The sequence below is a fragment of the Arabidopsis lyrata genome, assembly GCF_000004255.2.
Source record: "Arabidopsis lyrata subsp. lyrata unplaced genomic scaffold ARALYscaffold_1, whole genome shotgun sequence".
Taxonomy (NCBI): Eukaryota; Viridiplantae; Streptophyta; class Magnoliopsida; order Brassicales; family Brassicaceae; genus Arabidopsis; species Arabidopsis lyrata.
Window position 1 is genome coordinate 8,965,224 of NW_003302555.1, and position 18,233 is coordinate 8,983,456.

Sequence of the window (18,233 nt, forward strand, 5' to 3'; positions counted from 1 at the left end):
GCGTGAAAAGAGTGTTGGCAGATCTAGCAGGCATGAAGATAGTCCAAGGAGAAAGAGTGTCGAGGAGGATGGTGAAAAGAAAGAGAAGAAAACCAGAGAAGAAGAACTTGAGGATGAGCAGAAGAAGTTGGATGAGGAGGTGGAAAAGCGAAGGAGAAGAGTCCAGGAGTGGCAAGAGTTGAAGAGGAAGAAGGAAGAAGCTGAAAGTGAAAGTAAGGGTGATGCGGATGGTAAAGAGCCCAAGGCCGGTAAGGCTTGGACTCTTGAAGGAGAATCTGATGATGAAGAAGTTCATCCTGAGGAAAAATCAGAAGCAGAAATGGATGTTGATGAAGAGACTAAACCTGAAAATGATGGAGATGCCAAGATGGTAGACTTGGAGAATGAGACAGCTGCTACTGTCTATGAGAGTGGAGGTGATGGAGCTGCAGATGAAGAGGAAATTGATCCTTTAGATGCTTTTATGAATACTATGGTATTACCTGAGGTTGAGAAGCTTAGCAATGGTGCTCCTCCCCCAGCAGTGAACGATGGTATTTTGGATTCTAAAATGAATGGGAAGGAAAGTGATGACCAGCCAAAGAAAGGTTTTAATAAGGCCCTTGGTAGGATAATTCAAGGTGAAGATTCTGATTCAGATTATTCAGAACCAAAGAATGATGATGATCCAAGTTTAGATGAAGACGATGAGGAGTTCATGAAGAGAGTAAAGAAGACAAAAGCTGAGAAGTTGTCCCTTGTTGACCACTCAAAAATAGAGTATGAGCCTTTCCGGAAGAACTTCTATATCGAAGTGAAGGATATCTCTAGGATGACACAAGAAGAAGTTAACACTTACAGAAAGGAATTGGAGCTGAAAGTTCATGGAAAGGATGTTCCAAGACCCATAAAGTTTTGGCACCAGACTGGGCTAACCAGCAAAATTTTGGATACTATGAAGAAGCTTAATTATGAAAAGCCAATGCCTATTCAAACACAAGCACTCCCAATCATCATGAGCGGTCGAGACTGCATTGGGGTTGCAAAAACTGGTTCAGGTAAAACCCTTGGTTTTGTTTTGCCAATGCTGAGGCATATCAAAGATCAGCCTCCCGTTGAAGCTGGTGATGGGCCAATTGGGCTTGTAATGGCACCTACTAGGGAGCTTGTTCAGCAGATTCACAGCGATATCAGAAAGTTTTCTAAGCCATTGGGTATCAGATGCGTCCCTGTGTATGGAGGATCAGGAGTTGCCCAGCAAATTAGTGAACTTAAACGAGGTACTGAGATTGTTGTGTGCACTCCTGGCAGAATGATTGATATCCTTTGCACAAGCAGTGGGAAAATCACTAATCTGCGAAGAGTCACATTTTTGGTAATGGATGAAGCTGATCGTATGTTTGACATGGGTTTTGAGCCTCAAATTACTCGTATTATTCAAAACATTCGACCGGAGCGTCAAACTGTGCTTTTTTCTGCCACTTTTCCACGCCAAGTTGAAACTTTGGCACGTAAAGTCTTGAACAAGCCTGTCGAAATACAAGTCGGTGGAAGGAGTGTTGTGAATAAGGATATAACTCAGTTAGTTGAAGTCAGACCGGAGAGTGATAGGTTCTTTAGACTTCTGGAACTTCTTGGGGAATGGTATGAGAAAGGGAAAATTCTGGTTTTTGTTCAGTCGCAGGAAAAATGTGATGCCTTGTATAGGGATATGATTAAATCTAGTTACCCTTGTCTGTCTCTTCACGGGGGTAAGGATCAGACTGATCGTGAATCAACTATATCTGATTTTAAGAGCAATGTCTGCAATTTGTTGATTGCCACAAGTGTTGCGGCTAGGGGTCTAGATGTGAAAGAGCTTGAGTTGGTTGTAAACTTTGATGCGCCTAACCACTATGAAGATTATGTGCATCGTGTTGGCAGGACAGGCAGGGCAGGGCGTAAAGGCTGTGCTGTAACATTTATCTCCGAGGATGATGCAAAATATGCACCAGATTTAGTCAAGGCCCTGGAACTTTCTGAGCAGCCAGTTCCTGATGATCTGAAAGCACTTGCTGATGGTTTCATGGCGAAAGTGAAACAGGGTATTGAGCAAGCTCATGGAACTGGCTATGGTGGTAGTGGCTTTAAATTCAACGAAGAGGAGGAAGAAGTCAGAAAAGCAGCAAAGAAAGCACAAGCAAAGGAGTATGGCTTTGAGGAAGACAAGTCTGACTCAGAAGATGAGAATGATGTAGTAAGAAAGGCAGGTGGTGGTGAGATCTCACAGCAGCAGGCTACTTTTGCTCAGATAGCTGCCATTGCTGCTGCTGCCAAAGCTGCTGCTGCTCCAGTGAGTGCTCCTGTGACAGCTAACCAATTGCTGCCAAATGGTGGCGGGCTTGCCGCCATGCCAGGTGTCCTTCCAGTTACTGTTCCTACCCTTCCTAGTGAAGGGGCAGGCCGTGCTGCAGCCATGGTTGCTGCCATGAATCTGCAACATAACCTGGCAAAGATTCAAGCGGATGCAATGCCTGAGCACTATGAAGCAGAACTTGAAATCAATGATTTCCCACAAAATGCTCGTTGGAAGGTCACCCACAAAGAAACTTTGGGTCCTATATCAGAGTGGACTGGAGCCGCTATTACCACCAGGGGTCAGTTTTATCCTACAGGACGTATACCGGGACCTGGGGAACGGAAGCTGTACTTATTCATTGAAGGGCCTAGCGAAAAATCAGTTAAGCAAGCAAAAGTTGAACTCAAGCGTGTTCTCGAAGACATTACAAATCAGGCCATGTCGTCACTTCCTGGAGGAGCAACCGGCAGATACTCAGTCCTTTAATGTAAGTCGAGAATTCTAGTCCAGTTTACAATCTTTGGTGGTAAATTTATAAGCTAAATGCTTTGCTTTAGCCTTGCATGCAAAGTATTTTCTATCTTACGAACTCTCTTTAATCTCAAAGTTCAGACTTATGGATCTTAGTTTCTGTCTTTTAACAGGAAAGCAACCATGAGGTGTGTGATTATAAGGGATTCAAATCACTGAGAGTTTTATTAAACAAGTATTATTGGTTGATGTTGTGGAATACAATCTCTGCACAATTGCTAAACCTTTTTACAGACTTGAACTTGATGTGATTAGAGAGATGGTCTCATAATGCTTGTTGTTTCTCATTCCGCAACTCTTTTCCTCTTTTTAATTTTATTCTCTTTTTCTTTGTCATGTTTATACAATGTCCTCGATGGGTTTGCTAATGAGCATTACCGCGTGGTGGCTGTAAAATGATGGGTAAAATCTAGTTTGATGCAGGTTTTGTGTTTGGCACTATGCTTGTTAGTTTCTTGCATCAATTCCCCCTTTTACAGCTTTTGGCATCTTTTCTGCAGGGGAAATCTGTGAAACATGAAGCTCTGGGAGAAATGATATGTAATTTGTTTGTGATATACAAGGCAAAGCTGTTTTTACCTCTCCAATGGGTAAGGGTAAGACTTGGCGTTTATTCAGTTTTTGTGTCTGGATCCTTTGTCTGTGGAGCTCCGTGTATCTGCTTAACCATTACTCTTAGAGGGGAAAGTTTACATCTACTGGGGGAGTTGATAGGCTTTCGGCCGACTTAAACGCTGAAGGACGCTTTCCAAGTAACGGTAAAAGGTGATGTTGCAGTCAGTATGTAGTAAACATCGGATTTATGATCAAAATAGTACTCAAGTATTGTTTTGTGGATCAAAATTTAAAAACTAATGGTTCTGAAACAGTGAAATAGGTGACACAGATTGTCTATTTATTATGTGATGATGATAAACGGCAATTCTCGTAGACAATAGAGAAGCTTGATCTACTGGAAAGGTTGTTGGTGGCCAAAGTCAATTTGTGTGACAGCACCTTTGTCAAACTATGAACATATAGAAGTGTCAAAAAGATGAATAAAATTACTGGACAAGGAGAAAATTTAAAGGGATGAATCATTCACTTTCATGCCATTATCACTCCAAATGGTAGAACATTATTGCATAACTCTAGCAATGTCCTTGTAACAATCAGCAAAACTGCATATATAATTCACTAGAACTACTGGAAATATAACCACTAGATTATTTAACACTTCACCATCTAGTGTTTTTTTAAAATAAGGTCACATTTTTATAACCCGCCAAAGGTTGCAATATGAAAAAATATAAACAACAAAACCATTGCATTTCTTTAAAAATAAATATGATATCATCAGAATCAATGTAATTTTTATTAATTGTATATCCTCTAGATAACAATACCAGTTGTTAAAATTACTTTAAAAAACTGTTATTCTGTCTTCAACACATATACTCCAAGTATATAAAAGAAGTAAGGAACATATATTTTAATTTTTCTAAAAGGACACAGGTTAACGAAATTGATTTAAAAAATATTTCTACTATCATAGATTCAATGTCGCGTGGAATAATTTTTTCTTATTTTGGTAGTTAACTACTAAAACTAGAACCGAATTGCCATGCAAAGCAAAGTGTGCGAGAACCACAACTACCACTCCCAAGTTCCTCATCTTCTTAAACATTCTTTTGGATTTTACGTTTGATACTCTGTTTCTCAGCTCGATAAACCAGAGAAGACAACGATCTATATCTCTATTCCTCTCGATTCTCCGTTGTTTTGATTCCGTAAGTCATTTATCATCATCACGAAACCATCTCTCAAATTGAAAACACGATTTCAATGTTTTTCGTAATTTGATTTCTATTCTTCTCGATGTTTGAGTGCATAGATAGAAGATATTGTTTTGGTTGTGTTGGTATCAGATTGAAAGCGACGATGACGATGAGACTTCTGGATCTGTTCATAACCTCATCGATACCAGTTGCGAAGATTCTGTTGATAACAGGAATCGGATTTTACTTGGCTCTAGATCAAGTTAACATTCTGAATCAAGACGCTAGAAAACAACTCAACAATGTCAGTTTCTTTCTTCACATAACCATTCACCGATTTTGGTTCATTTATATTATTCTCTTGTGAGTTTTGTTTTCTTTTTACAGATAGTTTTCTATGTGTTTAGTCCTTCTCTTGTCGCAAGCAGTTTATCTGAGACTATTACATACGAAAGCATGGTGAAAATGTAAGTTTCTTTTTTTTATTCAGAGAAGTGATTCTGCTTTGAAAATGAAATGTGATTTTGAATCCTTTTTTTTGGGGCAATCTTCAGGTGGTTCATGCCACTCAATGTTTTGCTAACATTCATCATTGGTTCATTTCTTGGTTGGATTGTTATCAAAATCACTAAACCTCCTTCGCATCTCCGTGGCATCATCGTTGGTTGTTGTGCTGCTGGTAACTTTAATATCATCTTATAAAAGTTGTTTCATTCATGAGTTTCTTAGATTCAGTGATGAAGTTGTATAATCCAACAGGGAATTTGGGGAATATGCCACTCATTATCATCCCAGCTATATGTAATGAAAAGGGAAGTCCTTTTGGAGATCCTGAGTCTTGTGAGAAATATGGACTTGGTTATATTGCACTCTCTATGGCGGTATGTCGCCATTTCTTAAGTAGCTCTTATGATTCTCTACTTAAGGTTTTTTAATGCCATTACAAGTCAAAAACGTTTTGTGTATCAGATTGGAGCCATTTACATATGGACGTACGTATACAATCTTATGCGGATGCTAGCTAATCCTGGTGGAGAAACCGCGATAAACAGTACCTCATCTACAATGCCACTGATTTCTCCCAAAGTCGAAGTTGGGGAGCAGGTCTCAGTCAAAACTTTTCCTTCTCTATTCTTGTGAGCATTTGATGCTTCAACTTACTGAGTTTTGAGAGAATGTATATGTGACAAGGTTGGGACTTGGAGCAAGGTCAAGCAAAGAGTGTCCTCGGTAGCAGAGAAAATCAATCTACGAACAATATTTGCTCCTTCAACCATTGCAGCGGTTTGTTTCAATGTTCCCTTGAACCAAAAGACTGCTAGCTAGCTTCTGTATGTTCTTATTATTTAAGCAACTAATCCTCTTTCTCTTCAGCTTATCGCGCTTGCGGTTGGGTTAAATCCTTTACTACGGAAGCTACTAGTCGGTAACACAGCTCCACTTCGAGTGATTGAGGACTCTGTATCTCTATTGGGGTATTCTACAACATATTAGAAATCTCACTTGTCAGTGAAAAATCATCAATGCTTACTTGAGTAGCTTAATTTCTTGAAGGGATGGGGCGATTCCTGTTCTGACTCTGATTGTAGGAGGAAACCTTCTCAATGGTAAATGAACATTGACAAAAAGCTGCAAAACTTTCTTGAAGACAAAACCTTAAATATCTGCTCTCTCTTTCAATAATCACAGGTCTGAGAGGTTCAGGAATGAACAAGTCAGTCATAATGGGTGTGGTGGTTGTGCGTTACCTGTTGCTGCCAATATTAGGCGTTTTCATAGTACGAGGAGCGCATTACTTGGGTTTGGTTACATCCGAACCGCTTTACCAGTTTGTTCTTCTGCTTCAGTATGTCGTTCCCCCAGCAATGAATCTTGGTTCGTTCTTCAGACTCACAAAAATACTACCGAAACACATCAAACTGTCTTTCTCATAAACTCACTTGACCTTTTGGCAGGTACAATCACTCAACTATTCGGATCAGGAGAAAGTGAATGCTCTGTGATTCTCTTCTGGAGTTATGTCTTGGCTTCAGTTTCTCTCACTGTCTGGCCAACATTCTTCATGTGGCTCGTAGCCTGAACACTCACACACACATACACAAAGGGGCAACATTTGCAAATCTCGCTACTTTGAAATATTAGAGCAATTGATATATTCTTTCATTGTTAAAAATGTTGGAAGGTTATACAATTGGGAATAGAGACCCAATCAAAAGGGAATATTGAAACTTCGATCATCCTAAGATAGCAGATAAATGCTTGAGACAAGCAAAGACAGAGATGGAACAAAATATCCTACTGAGAGTTGATAAAGAGAGCCTCAGAGAGAGGACTTGTCAGGTAAATCATCGAAGTAAGGATGCTCCATAGCTTTCTTTGCTGAGATTCGTTTTGCTGGCTCGTACTCCAGCATTTTCTGTGCACAAAGAAAAACGCAAATTAGTCTCAGCTGAGTGATTATTTACTAATCAAGCAAGGTCTGAGAGGTGTGTTAGACATTGGGGACTTACAGATAAGAGATCAACTCCGGCCTCGTCAAGGTTTGGCACAGCTGTGGAGAGACTCAATGGTTTCCATTGCGGGTATTCATGCCAGTCCTTGAGTTTGCTTACTCCAGGCCACACTTCTTCGTTTGGTGTTCCCAACAACCTGAATTTCACAGAAAAGAAAGAAACAGAACAACCGAGTTAGCGAATGTCAAGTTTGTCTGTTAGAGAAAGGTGAAGATGAACACAAAGACTTACCTGAAAATACGAAGGAGCTGTTGGAGTTCAGAGTCTCCCGCAAAGATTGCTTGCTTGGTCACTAGTTCAGCTACAAATCAAAAGGAAACAAAACTGTTAGTTCTTGCTATAAGTAAGATTGAATTGAAACCAGTGCAACTGAAAGAGAAGATTTTGTACCAAAAATGCAGCCAACAGACCACATATCCACTGCAGTTGAGTAATGGGTTGCTCCAAGAAGAACCTCCGGAGCTCTATACCACAGAGTTAAAATCTGTTGCAAAGGAAATCATGGGAGTAAAAACATCATGAGTTATATCTCCAGACAAACTATGATAGGATTTTAAAACACTATAATGAAACACGACTAATGTTTCATCAACATAGACTTATAGTTATACCTCATGTGTATACTTTTTCATTGGGAGAGTGAAGGCTCTGGCTAATCCAAGATCTGCTATTTTGAGCGTCATTGTCTTCCGGTCCATCAAGAGATTGTGCGGCTTAAGATCCCTGTAATGAAACAAAGAGAAGAGGATTAGTGATCTGTGTCTAAATAGGTTATCTCAATGCCTTGTTCTTCCGAAACAAAGACGATTTTTACCTGTGCAACACTCCATGACCATGGCAAAAAGCCATGCCTTTGCATAACTGGTACATCAAGCACTGCAATTCAAGAACATGTTTCTCTTAGCTTAAAGGGGCTTATCGCATGAGAGTAAAAAAACAGAAAAGAAGCTTCAAAAATCGAAACCTTGACTGTATTCTGTGGAATGTTCTGTCCAGCTTGACGAAAGCTTCTGATGAATTTCTTGAGATCAGTGTCAACATACTCGAAAACAAGGTAAAGTACAGTTTTTCCTTCTTTGTTAATTCCTTGCTTAACATCCATCAACCTGTAGAAGAAGATGATCATCATAACAAAAATCACCACATAGTTGAAACTGAGATCACAACACAGAGCTGCTACTTTGAATCAGATTAGGAACCCTAAAGATTTCATATTCAGGACCATCGATTGTCCTCAAACAAATAGCAAAATGAAACTAAGATCTACCATTACCACCTAAGCGCGATTTGGAGGAAGAATCAATTGAGACATCAAATCAATTAATCGAGACTAAACCCTAGAAATCGAAATTGAGTCCTAAATTCACAAACAAAATCAAGAAATCGGAGACTAAAACCTAGCAAAAACAACCTAATCAGAAATGTAAAAAAGAAATCGAACCTAACGATGTGAGGATCACGAGCGAGCATGCGTAAGATAGAGATCTCGCGAAGAGTAGTGGGAGGAACACCTTCTTCATCCTCATGGAGACGCGTCTTCTTCAAAGCAACGATCATACCAGTAGCTTTCTCTCTTGCTCTGTAAACTTTGCCGTAAGTACCTTCACCTACTTTCTCAAGCTTCTCGAAGGCTTCCATGGCGGAAACAGCAGGTTTGACTCCATTGTTGTCCATCTCTCGCTATTTCTCCCTCACTCTCTCTATCAAAATCAATCAATCTCTTAAGAAAACTCTTCTCAGATTTTGTTTTCAAGTTGGGGAAGAAGAGAAGAAATGGAGTTAGATTCGAGGATTGGTTTAAATAGGAAGGAGATTATTAAAAGGTATATTCCCTCTTTCAGACTCCATTTTTTCAACGGTTCTTTTCTCTTTTTTTTTTCAAAATTCAAAACTGGAGCGTCGTCTTTAGTTTTTTTTTTTTTTTATTAAGTGTGACGTGGAAAAAGTGAATAACCGATTTCTTTTTTTCTATTGTAATAAAAAATCGAATATTTATTTTCTGATTTTGTTGACCAATGACAACTTCTAAACCATGATTTTTATATATATATATATATATATATATTCAATTTCATAAAACTGACAAGTGTGGTTAAAACTTAAAAGCCTTGTCTCTTAAAAGAAGGTGTGTTTTCGAATTAGACCAAAGAGATATTTGAGCCATTGCGGAAGCCGTGTCTATGTGATGCAATTCACGTTAACAAATACATGTAAAACGAAAAAAAATATATCTTATAGTAGCACATTTTGATATAGTAAGTAAAATGGAAGGTACATTGTTTCAACATTCTCTAAATTATTCCACTTTTGCTCTAGCTTTTTGCTGATTCATTGATCGACGCGTCATGTGTATGTGGAACCATTTAGAAAATACTTTTACTTATTTGGTTAACGAAATTTTTACTCAACATTAATTAGAGATTTATACTCAATATTTTCCCCAACGATTCCATATTTACTCTTATTTTTAGTGTTACTTAGTTAGGCCTTTTATTCGGGTTATGATTCTTTTACAATAAACGAGAGGTTCTATATTTGATTCTACTCAAAACAAGAATAACTAGAGAGATTTAATGCTGTCAAAAACAAAACAAAAAAAGAAAAAAAAGGAGAGTTTTAATGGCTTTTGCTAAAAATGGACAAAAATAATATAAGTCATAGTCATTTTTATACGGTAACATCATATAAATAAGATCAGAGTGTCACAACTCACAACGGTATATAACACATGCATTTTCTTTTGTTCTTAAAATGGGTTTCTTGTGACACAAGTTGAATAAGCCTCAAATCTTTCCATGACTTAGCTTAAGTGATTTGCATAATATGTATATAGCAAAACTTGATCACTCTCATTATGTATACTCAAACAATTCATCGTCACCACCATTCTGTCGCGTTAATGGTTCAACCATGAACGCAAGTCGTCTGGCTTTTGAGAAACCAAACCATGTTCCTCTTAATCTCTTGTCAAACCAACTTCCCAGTATAGTGTTACTTTCATCCCAAGTTGCTTTCTTTGTGGCCCTATATCATATAAACAGAAGAATCATCAAGAATGCATCATATACATAAATTACATAAATAAATAAAAGCTTTGTAAGAAATTAACTTATTGTCCTTCGTAGTTGTTTCTGTTCATCAGCAGCGTCAGTTTGCTCTCTTCCCAATGGAATGCTACGGTCCCCATTTTTTGAAGAGTATTATAACTTTTCTTTGCTATTTGAATCTCTTGCTCCGTGTTTGTTCTTTTGTTGTGATTCTGTGTTGTGACCCCTACTCGGTATTTATGGTCGAGAGATGATTCATTGTACTCTGCTTTTTCCTTAACTTGTCAACTTCTTCCAACGTAAGTATCCAAATACGCTTAAGAGCTTCTTTATCCATTTTTGGGTTTAGTTTTTGCTGTTTTCTGTCACCATCATACATACTCTTTCCTCCATTCACTAACCACCAAGAACCGTGTCTATGTGATGCAATTCACTTTTAGAGATTCATGTATGTAAAATGAATGCTTCTAGTAGCATAAACTTGCTATAGTAAGTAAAATGGAAGATACATTGTTTCAATATTCTCTCCATCAAAAAAAAAAAAAAAAAAAAAAAAAAAAAATTCTCTACATCGTTCGACTTTTGCTCTATAGCTTTTTTTTTTTCTTTTTCTGATTGAGTGAAGAGAACTCATGTCTATGTGGAACCATTTATAAAATACTTTTACGAATCTGAGTAAAATTGAAATGAAGACGTTACTTGAGAAAACACAAAGGAGATGATGAGGTGACAGCTAGAGACTTTGATATATGTTCATATCGGTTTTAGTCATGCTCGTTTTTTTCTTAGTGGTGATCGTCTTAGTGCCTTATATGGACTATGCTTCTTTTTTCCTTTTTTTTACCGTTAACCACAATTCCCTATTTACTCTAGTTTTTTAGTTTTACTTAGTTCGGCCTTTTATTTGGGTTATGATTGATTCTTTTACAATAAACGAGAGGTTCTATATATATTAATTCCACTCAAAACAAGAATAAATAGAGAGTTTTAATGGCTTTTGCTAAAAATGGACAAAAATAGTATAAGGCGTAGTCATTTTTATACGGTAATTAACATCACATAATAAGATCAGAGTGTCACAACGGTGGTATATAACACATGCATTTTTCCTTATTTTGTTCTTAAAATTGGTTTCTTGGGACACAAGTTGAATAAGCCTCAAATCTTCCCAATTCTCATGACCTAGCTTTAGTGATCTGTATAATATGCATATAGCAAAACTTGATCATTCTCACGATGACCCAACCGACCATTTTTCATTCGTTCTTAAAATGGGTTTCTTGGGACAATTTCTTCCTCATTGACCATAATTAAAGACATTACGCTTGGGCTTAAACAACATTTTCTTATACAATTGATTTTTTTTGTCTCAAAAGAATATAGTAAAATACAACTAATTTTAGACTTGAAATATATAAACCATGATAGTGCAATTAGAAAAGCAAGTGGCAAACAAACATTCCTATAAATCAGGATATTTTTTTTTTTGTATAATCTATAGACACCAAATAACCAAAATATGAGAAGATTGTTTACTTGGTGGTATCAATGAGTCCCATAATGGCAATTAGATAGGAGATGCGTTGGTCATTAGAAGCAACAAGCACCATCTGTTGCTCATCCTCCTCTACAAAGAACAAGGAAGGCGTAAATTTATAAAAATCTCGGACGCAACTGGCCCAAATAGTGGTTGACCCCAAAACTCCCCAACTGTTAGCTTCCATGTCGTACACATGAATCACACCTTCAAAAGATTCTAATCCCCTCTTTTTCACCCTCACCACAAGACACTTGCCATCGTACGCAACTATGTTCCAACATTCAAGCGTGTTTTCATCGATAGATATGTTCTTGATCCGCCTTGTGAGTGCCCATTTGTGATTCCCGAGAAGTGTGTAAACGGATATTGTTTCTATCGTCCCCGAAATTAAGGTCAGACGATTGATTTTAACGCTTTCCGCGAAAAGTAGTTTAGTATCCGGTTCCCGATGAAATATGGAAGGAATCAAACATGCTCGCTCTGTCTCGGGATTAAAAGATACAATGCTCCCATCGTTTCTCAACCAGTGAAGAGTGTTGTCCAAGTAAGCAGGTTTCATTCGCGTTGTGAGATCACTTTTTGAGCTAGTGGTGATTGTCGTTTCCGACAATCTCCATCGCTGATCTCAAATCCGTATACGGTTTCCATCTCGAGTATGCAGACGATCATGAATCTCTTGGTTGTTCGGTTTGGATTTACCGCAAATCCAACGCACATCGCTCTTTCTGTACGAGCAATGTTACCTTCAGGATAACTATTATCATTACCACCAACTATCTTAGGTATAAGCTTTGATCCAGAGTGATCCAGGATTCGAAACCTTTTTGTTAAGGGATTTGCGACAAAGAGGCAACCGATGTACAATAGGAGAAGACCGGAGCATGAACCGAAAAAGTAACATCGCTCACTAATCAGCTCTACTTCATTTCCCGGTGACATATAACCGCATGAAGAGACCAAAGGTTGGCAGTATACATAAACTGCGCCATAGCTACTAACGTTAAACAAACTAGATCTGACCCATGAAGGATATTCAGGTCCAAATCTTGGATCACTTAAATACGATTTGATAGATTTGTTCGTGCATCGCATCATCGCCATAGATTTGGGTTCTAATCTGAAGAGAATCTCGTCGAGAAGATGCAAAGGTAAATCATTCATGATCATAGTTGTATCAACGTCAGAATTTTCCGTGCTTTTGTTTTTTGAATCAAAGTGAAGATGGGTTTCTATTTTGCTTGTTTATGCGATTATTTTTTTTGTTATTTCAATGATTTACTTATGAGATTGTTATATAGATCTAGACAACATATTATTACCAAAAAAGAAGTAACAATCATTTCTAATCAAGGATAATCTCAGTATCTCACCATTATAAGAAAAAAATAAACTACAATTTTAGTATAATAATATTTATTAAATTTTCATTGATTTTGCAAGATAATTAGAATTTCTGTGTGGCCTTTGATGAAATCAATTTTTTAATTTTTTTGGGCAAATCTTTGATGAAATCATTGAAATCAGATATTATATATATATATTTATAGGTTTGTCATTTTGAAAAATAATTTGTAAGTTATTAATTTCGATAAATTAAAAAAAAGTTATTTATGTCAATAAAAAATGGCAAAAATCTAATATCTTTTATTGATAAATATTGTTAACTATCTAAAATAGTTTCTTCATTTAATAATATCTTTTTAATTTTTTTTTTTTAAATAACTAACAATGTATTTAGGCTAAAGATAGTTTTTAAATAAATAACAATGTATTTATGCCAAATCTTAAACCTAATATAGTTATAATGCTAATGTATTTACACATTTTTTTTGTTTGTGATTCGCTGGATTTGGAGAAATTACAGGTGAGGAGGAAGAGAAGGGAAAAAAAAAACGTTCGTGGGAGATTCGAACGCCATGTTGTAATGATATCAAAACCCACATATAACATTATAACAACAAGACTACGTTAAAATACTCGTCAAGTTTGTAAACGTATTGTATATATCTATTAAAATGTGTAGGTAAAATTTTATATGATTCTGTTACGTCCATTAATGAAATGTTAAGTCGTAGATGCGAATCTACCAATAATTCTAAAATGATGTATTTTTAGACCAACTATATTTAAGTGAAGCATATTTATTCCAACCAAAAAGTATTGGGTAGTATTATACGTCTTTCTTTTTTTTTAAGAATTTTCGCATATAGTAATGATTTTTTATATATCATTTGGTTTTCAAGCGATGCTATTGCTGCTATATGCATGCATGCCAAATTATCATGTTTTAAAAAAGTTTGTAATAATAGTGAAAAATAAAAGGTGGATTGGTATGGTGAAATAGCGCCTCTATAATCCAAACCTTTTTATATCTTTCCAAACTCAACAACTTAAAAAATAACAACAAAAGTTACATCTCAAAAGAAAGAAGACAAAAAGAAGAGAACAACAAACACGACGTGTGGGATTAAAAAGAGCTTATGCAAAGCTCATGAGAGAATTGATTATATAAGAGTTTTGACTCTATCTTTTAAGCAAATCATTGACCACCAGTTGAAGAAATAGTAGTGAGAACATCAGTCACCGAAGCCATCACACTCAGTGCTGCCTTCAATACGTCTTGAGAACATCCTGGTTTCACTATCTTCCTCACCTGACCAACCCCAAAAGTGTTTTAAAATATGAATATGGCGAAGAACATTATTCGATACTTTTAAAAATAACAAAAGAAAACACACAAGAACAAAGATTTTACCTGGTCTAGATATTCCTGCAGCTTCTTGATACGTCCCATGTAATCTTGATCTTCAACACAGAGGCTCACTGCTTTAGCATCCGCACCAGGACCATCGTACTGAAGCGGTCCTGGGTTTCTGTACAGATCTTCCATCAAGAACTTTTGTGCATTCTGTCTCAAAAGGCTGCAAGAAAACCATTAACCTTCAAACAATTGAGAAACTAAAGGCCAGCGTTGTGATTAAGTAAGTGTGTTCATGTTCTTTGTACTAGCTGCTGCTTACTCGTATGCTTTGCCTTTCAAATCCACCATAGCTGGATGAATTGCAGGTCTACCAATTGAAGTTAAAGTATAACTAGCATCCTGGGACCAATGCTTCACTGACATCATCGCCTAAAGAATAGGGGAATTAGTACAGAAATAAACTGTATTGACTGCCATCTTTTAGATAGACAAGAAGACAAAACTCAACTGTAATAGGTGCAGCACCACATTTCCACTTGTTTACAGGACTTTTTAGGTTGGTTACAGTTGCCATGTAACCATTCAGACCAGCTGCGAGGGCGTGATAACATATATGTCCAAGAACCTGCATGATTCTCCCATTGATTCAATAGTGTGAATTTTCATCCCAATTATGAAGTTGCATTGGTACTGTGGTGCAGAGTGTTAGTGACTTACGTAGGCGTAATCACAATCGAATTTCGATGGAAGAGATCCACGAGCTTGGTAACCAAAAAAGTGACATATGGCATTGAATTTCTTCCCCTTGTATGTGCCTTCTTTCTGTCAAGTTCAAAGATTTAATTACATTAGCAATAATGTTTCTTGATACCAACAACGACCCCAATATTTAGATAACAGTATCGGGAAAAGATAGAAATCAGTGAGAAAAGTGGAGCGTACCAAGCGCTTGTTCATTTCAGTCTCCACGAGATACGCAAGAAGTTTCTCCGTCTCAATCTAGAGTAGAAAGCAAAAAGAGCATTTAGGATTCCAACTTTTTTTATAACATAGTAGCTCCAACATTTTTTGTTTCTTCTTCTTACCTGGGATAGCTGAGCAGAATCATCAGACTCAGGATGGAGAAGTAGCTGTAACAACAAAGGTGACCATCTTGTAAGCTTTGCTTTGAAGGAAAACAAAGATAAGTCTACTTTCAAAGAATTCGAACCTGTTTCTTAATAAATGGAGGAAGAAATTCAAACAAAGCAGATGACCAAGGTGAGAGCTGAGTAGAAATCTTATCAGCAGCTACACCCTGCCTTAGCAGCCCATGAATTTCCTACATCAAAAAAAGTCAGCTTAGACATTATATATACTAAGAAGTATATCTCAGTATTCAAGAAAGAGTACAAGTATCAAATGCCAAATACAGATGTCTACAAGTATCAAATCATTACCTTTAACAGAGCGTAGACTTCAGGAATACTCACTATAAGCCCTTCAGGAATGAGAATGACTCCATGATTTTTGTCTGGTTCAAACAAATGGAATAGTACCAGATTTAGTGAACACAATAAAATATACATGATTGCATAATCACTTCATAGATGGTTTTCGTTATGAGACCTTCGACTGCTCTTGCTTGAACAGCATCACAGATCTGTTTTGCAATGTCAAAAATCGTGAGCTTAGATGCTGAAACCTCCTCGCCCAGTATCACCTGAGACAATCGCATGACACGCAAATGAGAGTCTAGAGCACGTACAAGTCAACAGAATCAATAGTCTGTTTAGAAACTGAAACAATACCAACCATGTTTGGATGAGACTGGAGTGTACACTCAAGGGCAACATGAGAGTGCTTACGACCCATGAGACGGATGAAATAATAATACTGCAAATAGAAAAATAAAAAGTAAAACTTGATATCAGAAATATTTCTTCTTATCAGAATATGAAGTTAATAAACTGCAGTTAGACTAAACAAGTTCAGCAAGAAATAGCATTTACCTTCTCTGCAGAAAGGGCATCAGTGCAGGCATTGCTAATGAGCTGTGAATTCACCTGTATGACGGAAAATATCAACATATAGTTTCTGTAAACACTTAAGAGGGGCAACGGCATCATGTTGGCTGCGATAGCTACAAAATATAACTAAGAAAAAAGTAACCAGTGGGTTAAAGTTTACATTTACCTTGCATATGGTGTCAAAACCCACATTTGCCTCCACAAACTGATTTTTGAGATCTCCATTCGTAGTTACTGGAACACCAACTACCTGTAATTTTACAGGTAACTAACTTATAGTATCAAATAGGTTTTTCCGTAGTTACGTGCAACTTAATTACCGGCACATTTTATAAAGTAATTAAAAATGAAACTATATGAAAAGAAATCAGGACCTTAGTTGGGCATTTTGCTGCCGCAAAAAATTCAGCGAGATGAGCTGCATCTGTGTTTGATATTACACCTTCAAAAAGCACAATATAAATTCCTGGTTTCGTAAAAAAAACGACGAGAAAACATCACTAATGATATAAATAAAACGCTAGGTACCTCCAATGATAACAAGGCCATCTAACTTCAAATCTGTGCAAGCTTTGAGTGCAGCGTTAACCTGCTCAGTTGTTTTGATCTGATCCTTAGTTCTTCCGAGCAAATCATAACCACCTTACAACATACATTTCAACAACAATATATGAGAATTTGAAGCAATGTACGAGATTCTGCATTTTACGACAATGCCTTGATCAAACAACTACCTTGGTTTTTGTAAGTCTGAAGTATATCATCTGTAATCTCCAGAGTCTTTTGTGCAAATAGTCCTTCGGAACCACCTATTATCAGGTTACAAAATTTCTATTGTGAGCAGAAATAAATGATGAAAAAAAAAGAAAGAAATCTCTACCTAAAAATAGCAAATGATGCAGTATCACAAATAACAGAACTTACCCAAAAAGCCTAGCAAAGTGCTTTTTGTGTTGTGCACCTTGAGAGCTTCGAAAAGACCCCAGATCACATTATGTCCACCTGGAGCTTGCCTTCCACAAAATACAATTCCAACTCTACAGTAGAAAGAGAAGTAACTTAAGCTGAATAGAACTTGAATCAAACATAAAAGTCAATCCAGAAACATATACACACACCGAACTGATGGAAGCTCGGTAATGATGTGAGCATCAGCAACTTGAGCAGTTTCCCTGAGGAAGTGAGCCAAAGGCTGGCCTAAGGTATGCGGGAAAGCACGAGCCATGGTGTGTGAATCAGCAGCCTCAGCCACAGTGGTTCCATCACCAAGCTCTACGCGGACAGTAGTCCCCTGAAACGAACATCAAGCAGAATAAGAAAATGGCAAAGTTCAACTGATTATAAAACACAATCGAAACAATAAAAAGACTGTGAATGAAACAGATCCGAGGACATTACAATCTAGAAATCAGATCTGCTTAAGCAGCACCAACATTGCAAGTTCCTCGAATTAGGATAAACAAAAACTTGGAATAGTAATATCAAAGAAGAAAACGAAGTCAATGAATTGGAACAATGGAAGGAAGTAGATCTATCAAGTAGAAGAAGGGACCTGGAGACAAGGAGGAAGCTCAGGGTGGTACTGAGATCGAAGTTGCTGAAGAGGGGAGAGTTCTCTGGGGATTCCGAAATCTGAATCCATGGCGTTAGGTTTTATGTAGAAGAAGAAGAAGAAGAAGAAGAAGAAAGAGAAGTGGTTGGTGTGGTGTGAGACTTTGAGTGTGACTATTTTTTTTTTTGGTTCCTGTTCAAAATATATATAGTGAGGAGGGAGAAGAAGAAAGAGGAGGAGGAATATACCACATCCGCCTCTTTCTT

General features: G+C 37.2%; 6 protein-coding genes across 10 annotated transcripts in view; 2 read left to right on the forward strand and 4 right to left on the reverse strand.

Moving 5' to 3' along the window:
• The window catches only part of LOC9329200 (DEAD-box ATP-dependent RNA helicase 42), a 4,846-nt gene extending 1,094 nt beyond the window's left edge, over positions 1-3,752 (forward strand). Inside the window, exons 1-3 of one of the 5 annotated variants that reach the window (XR_002329752.1) lie at positions 1-2,804; positions 2,962-3,271; positions 3,349-3,749. Coding sequence is in view for 3 of the 5 variants with exons in the window: in XM_021015076.1 (XP_020870735.1) it covers positions 1-2,803 (2,803 nt within the window). In the remaining 2 variants the exon portion in view is untranslated. Of the gene's footprint in view, positions 2,805-2,961 lie in introns of all 5 variants that reach the window. The other 4 variants (XR_002329753.1, XM_021015075.1, XM_021015076.1 and 1 more) reach the window with 4 other exon arrangements.
• Positions 3,686-4,514, reverse strand: LOC110225195. Its single transcript, XM_021014252.1, is given in 2 exon segments — positions 3,686-3,844; positions 4,443-4,514. Coding segments are annotated over 2 exon segments (231 nt in total).
• On the forward strand, positions 4,323-6,703 carry LOC9326478 (protein PIN-LIKES 1). The gene is made up of 10 exons (XM_002890370.2): positions 4,323-4,909; positions 4,993-5,072; positions 5,160-5,284; positions 5,365-5,486; positions 5,575-5,709; positions 5,797-5,889; positions 5,980-6,080; positions 6,160-6,212; positions 6,295-6,480; positions 6,561-6,703. Exons 1-10 carry the CDS (start codon positions 4,706-4,708, stop codon positions 6,683-6,685), a joined length of 1,224 nt encoding a protein of 407 aa, XP_002890416.2. The 5' UTR covers positions 4,323-4,705; the 3' UTR covers positions 6,686-6,703.
• Positions 6,704-6,731: 28 nt separating this feature from the next.
• On the reverse strand, positions 6,732-8,949 carry LOC9326479 (cyclin-dependent kinase B2-2). Its single transcript, XM_021015086.1, has 8 exons — positions 8,560-8,949; positions 8,083-8,224; positions 7,933-7,994; positions 7,730-7,841; positions 7,509-7,602; positions 7,350-7,419; positions 7,116-7,254; positions 6,732-7,021 (listed from the first exon to the last, which is right to left on the reverse strand). Exons 1-8 carry the CDS (start codon positions 8,790-8,792, stop codon positions 6,926-6,928), a joined length of 948 nt encoding a protein of 315 aa, XP_020870745.1. The 5' UTR covers positions 8,793-8,949; the 3' UTR covers positions 6,732-6,925.
• Positions 8,950-11,678: 2,729 nt separating this feature from the next.
• Positions 11,679-13,143, reverse strand: LOC9329201 (putative F-box/kelch-repeat protein At1g20940). The gene is given in 2 exon segments (XM_021015084.1): positions 11,679-12,323; positions 12,326-13,143. Coding segments are annotated over 2 exon segments (1,173 nt in total). The 5' UTR covers positions 12,873-13,143; the 3' UTR covers positions 11,679-11,697.
• Positions 13,144-14,036: 893 nt separating this feature from the next.
• Positions 14,037-18,190, reverse strand: LOC9329202 (pyrophosphate--fructose 6-phosphate 1-phosphotransferase subunit alpha 1). Its single transcript, XM_021012962.1, has 19 exons — positions 17,968-18,190; positions 17,534-17,706; positions 17,340-17,452; positions 17,150-17,224; positions 16,944-17,057; positions 16,790-16,857; positions 16,582-16,665; positions 16,398-16,451; positions 16,201-16,281; positions 16,015-16,108; positions 15,846-15,919; positions 15,617-15,727; positions 15,492-15,536; positions 15,349-15,405; positions 15,124-15,228; positions 14,915-15,031; positions 14,726-14,835; positions 14,461-14,626; positions 14,037-14,358 (listed from the first exon to the last, which is right to left on the reverse strand). The coding sequence occupies exons 1-19, from the start codon at positions 18,055-18,057 to the stop codon at positions 14,245-14,247; spliced, it is 1,845 nt and encodes a 614-aa protein (XP_020868621.1). The 5' UTR covers positions 18,058-18,190; the 3' UTR covers positions 14,037-14,244.
• Positions 18,191-18,233: the final 43 nt, after the last annotated feature.

Bases quoted from the DNA above. Each gene is read 5' to 3' on its own strand.
- LOC9326478 (XM_002890370.2), top strand. From the start codon at position 4,706: ATGTTTGAGTGCATAGATAGAAGATATTGTTTTGGTTGTGTTGGTATC. The intron at 5,890-5,979 runs GTTTGTTTCAAT...CTTTCTCTTCAG, and splicing joins CTCCTTCAACCATTGCAGCG to CTTATCGCGCTTGCGGTTGG. The intron at 6,481-6,560 runs GTTCGTTCTTCA...ACCTTTTGGCAG, and splicing joins TCCCCCAGCAATGAATCTTG to GTACAATCACTCAACTATTC.
- LOC9326479 (XM_021015086.1), bottom strand. From the start codon at position 8,792: ATGGACAACAATGGAGTCAAACCTGCTGTTTCCGCCATGGAAGCCTTC. The intron at 7,842-7,932 runs GTAAAAATCGTC...GTTTCATTACAG, and splicing joins GGTCATGGAGTGTTGCACAG to GGATCTTAAGCCGCACAATC. The intron at 7,022-7,115 runs GTAAGTCCCCAA...CTTTGTGCACAG, and splicing joins CCGGAGTTGATCTCTTATCT to AAAATGCTGGAGTACGAGCC.
- LOC9329202 (XM_021012962.1), bottom strand. From the start codon at position 18,057: ATGGATTCAGATTTCGGAATCCCCAGAGAACTCTCCCCTCTTCAGCAA. The intron at 16,282-16,397 runs GTAAATGCTATT...TTCTATTTGCAG, and splicing joins ATGCCCTTTCTGCAGAGAAG to TATTATTATTTCATCCGTCT. The intron at 15,032-15,123 runs GTAAGTCACTAA...AGAATCATGCAG, and splicing joins TCGATTGTGATTACGCCTAC to GTTCTTGGACATATATGTTA.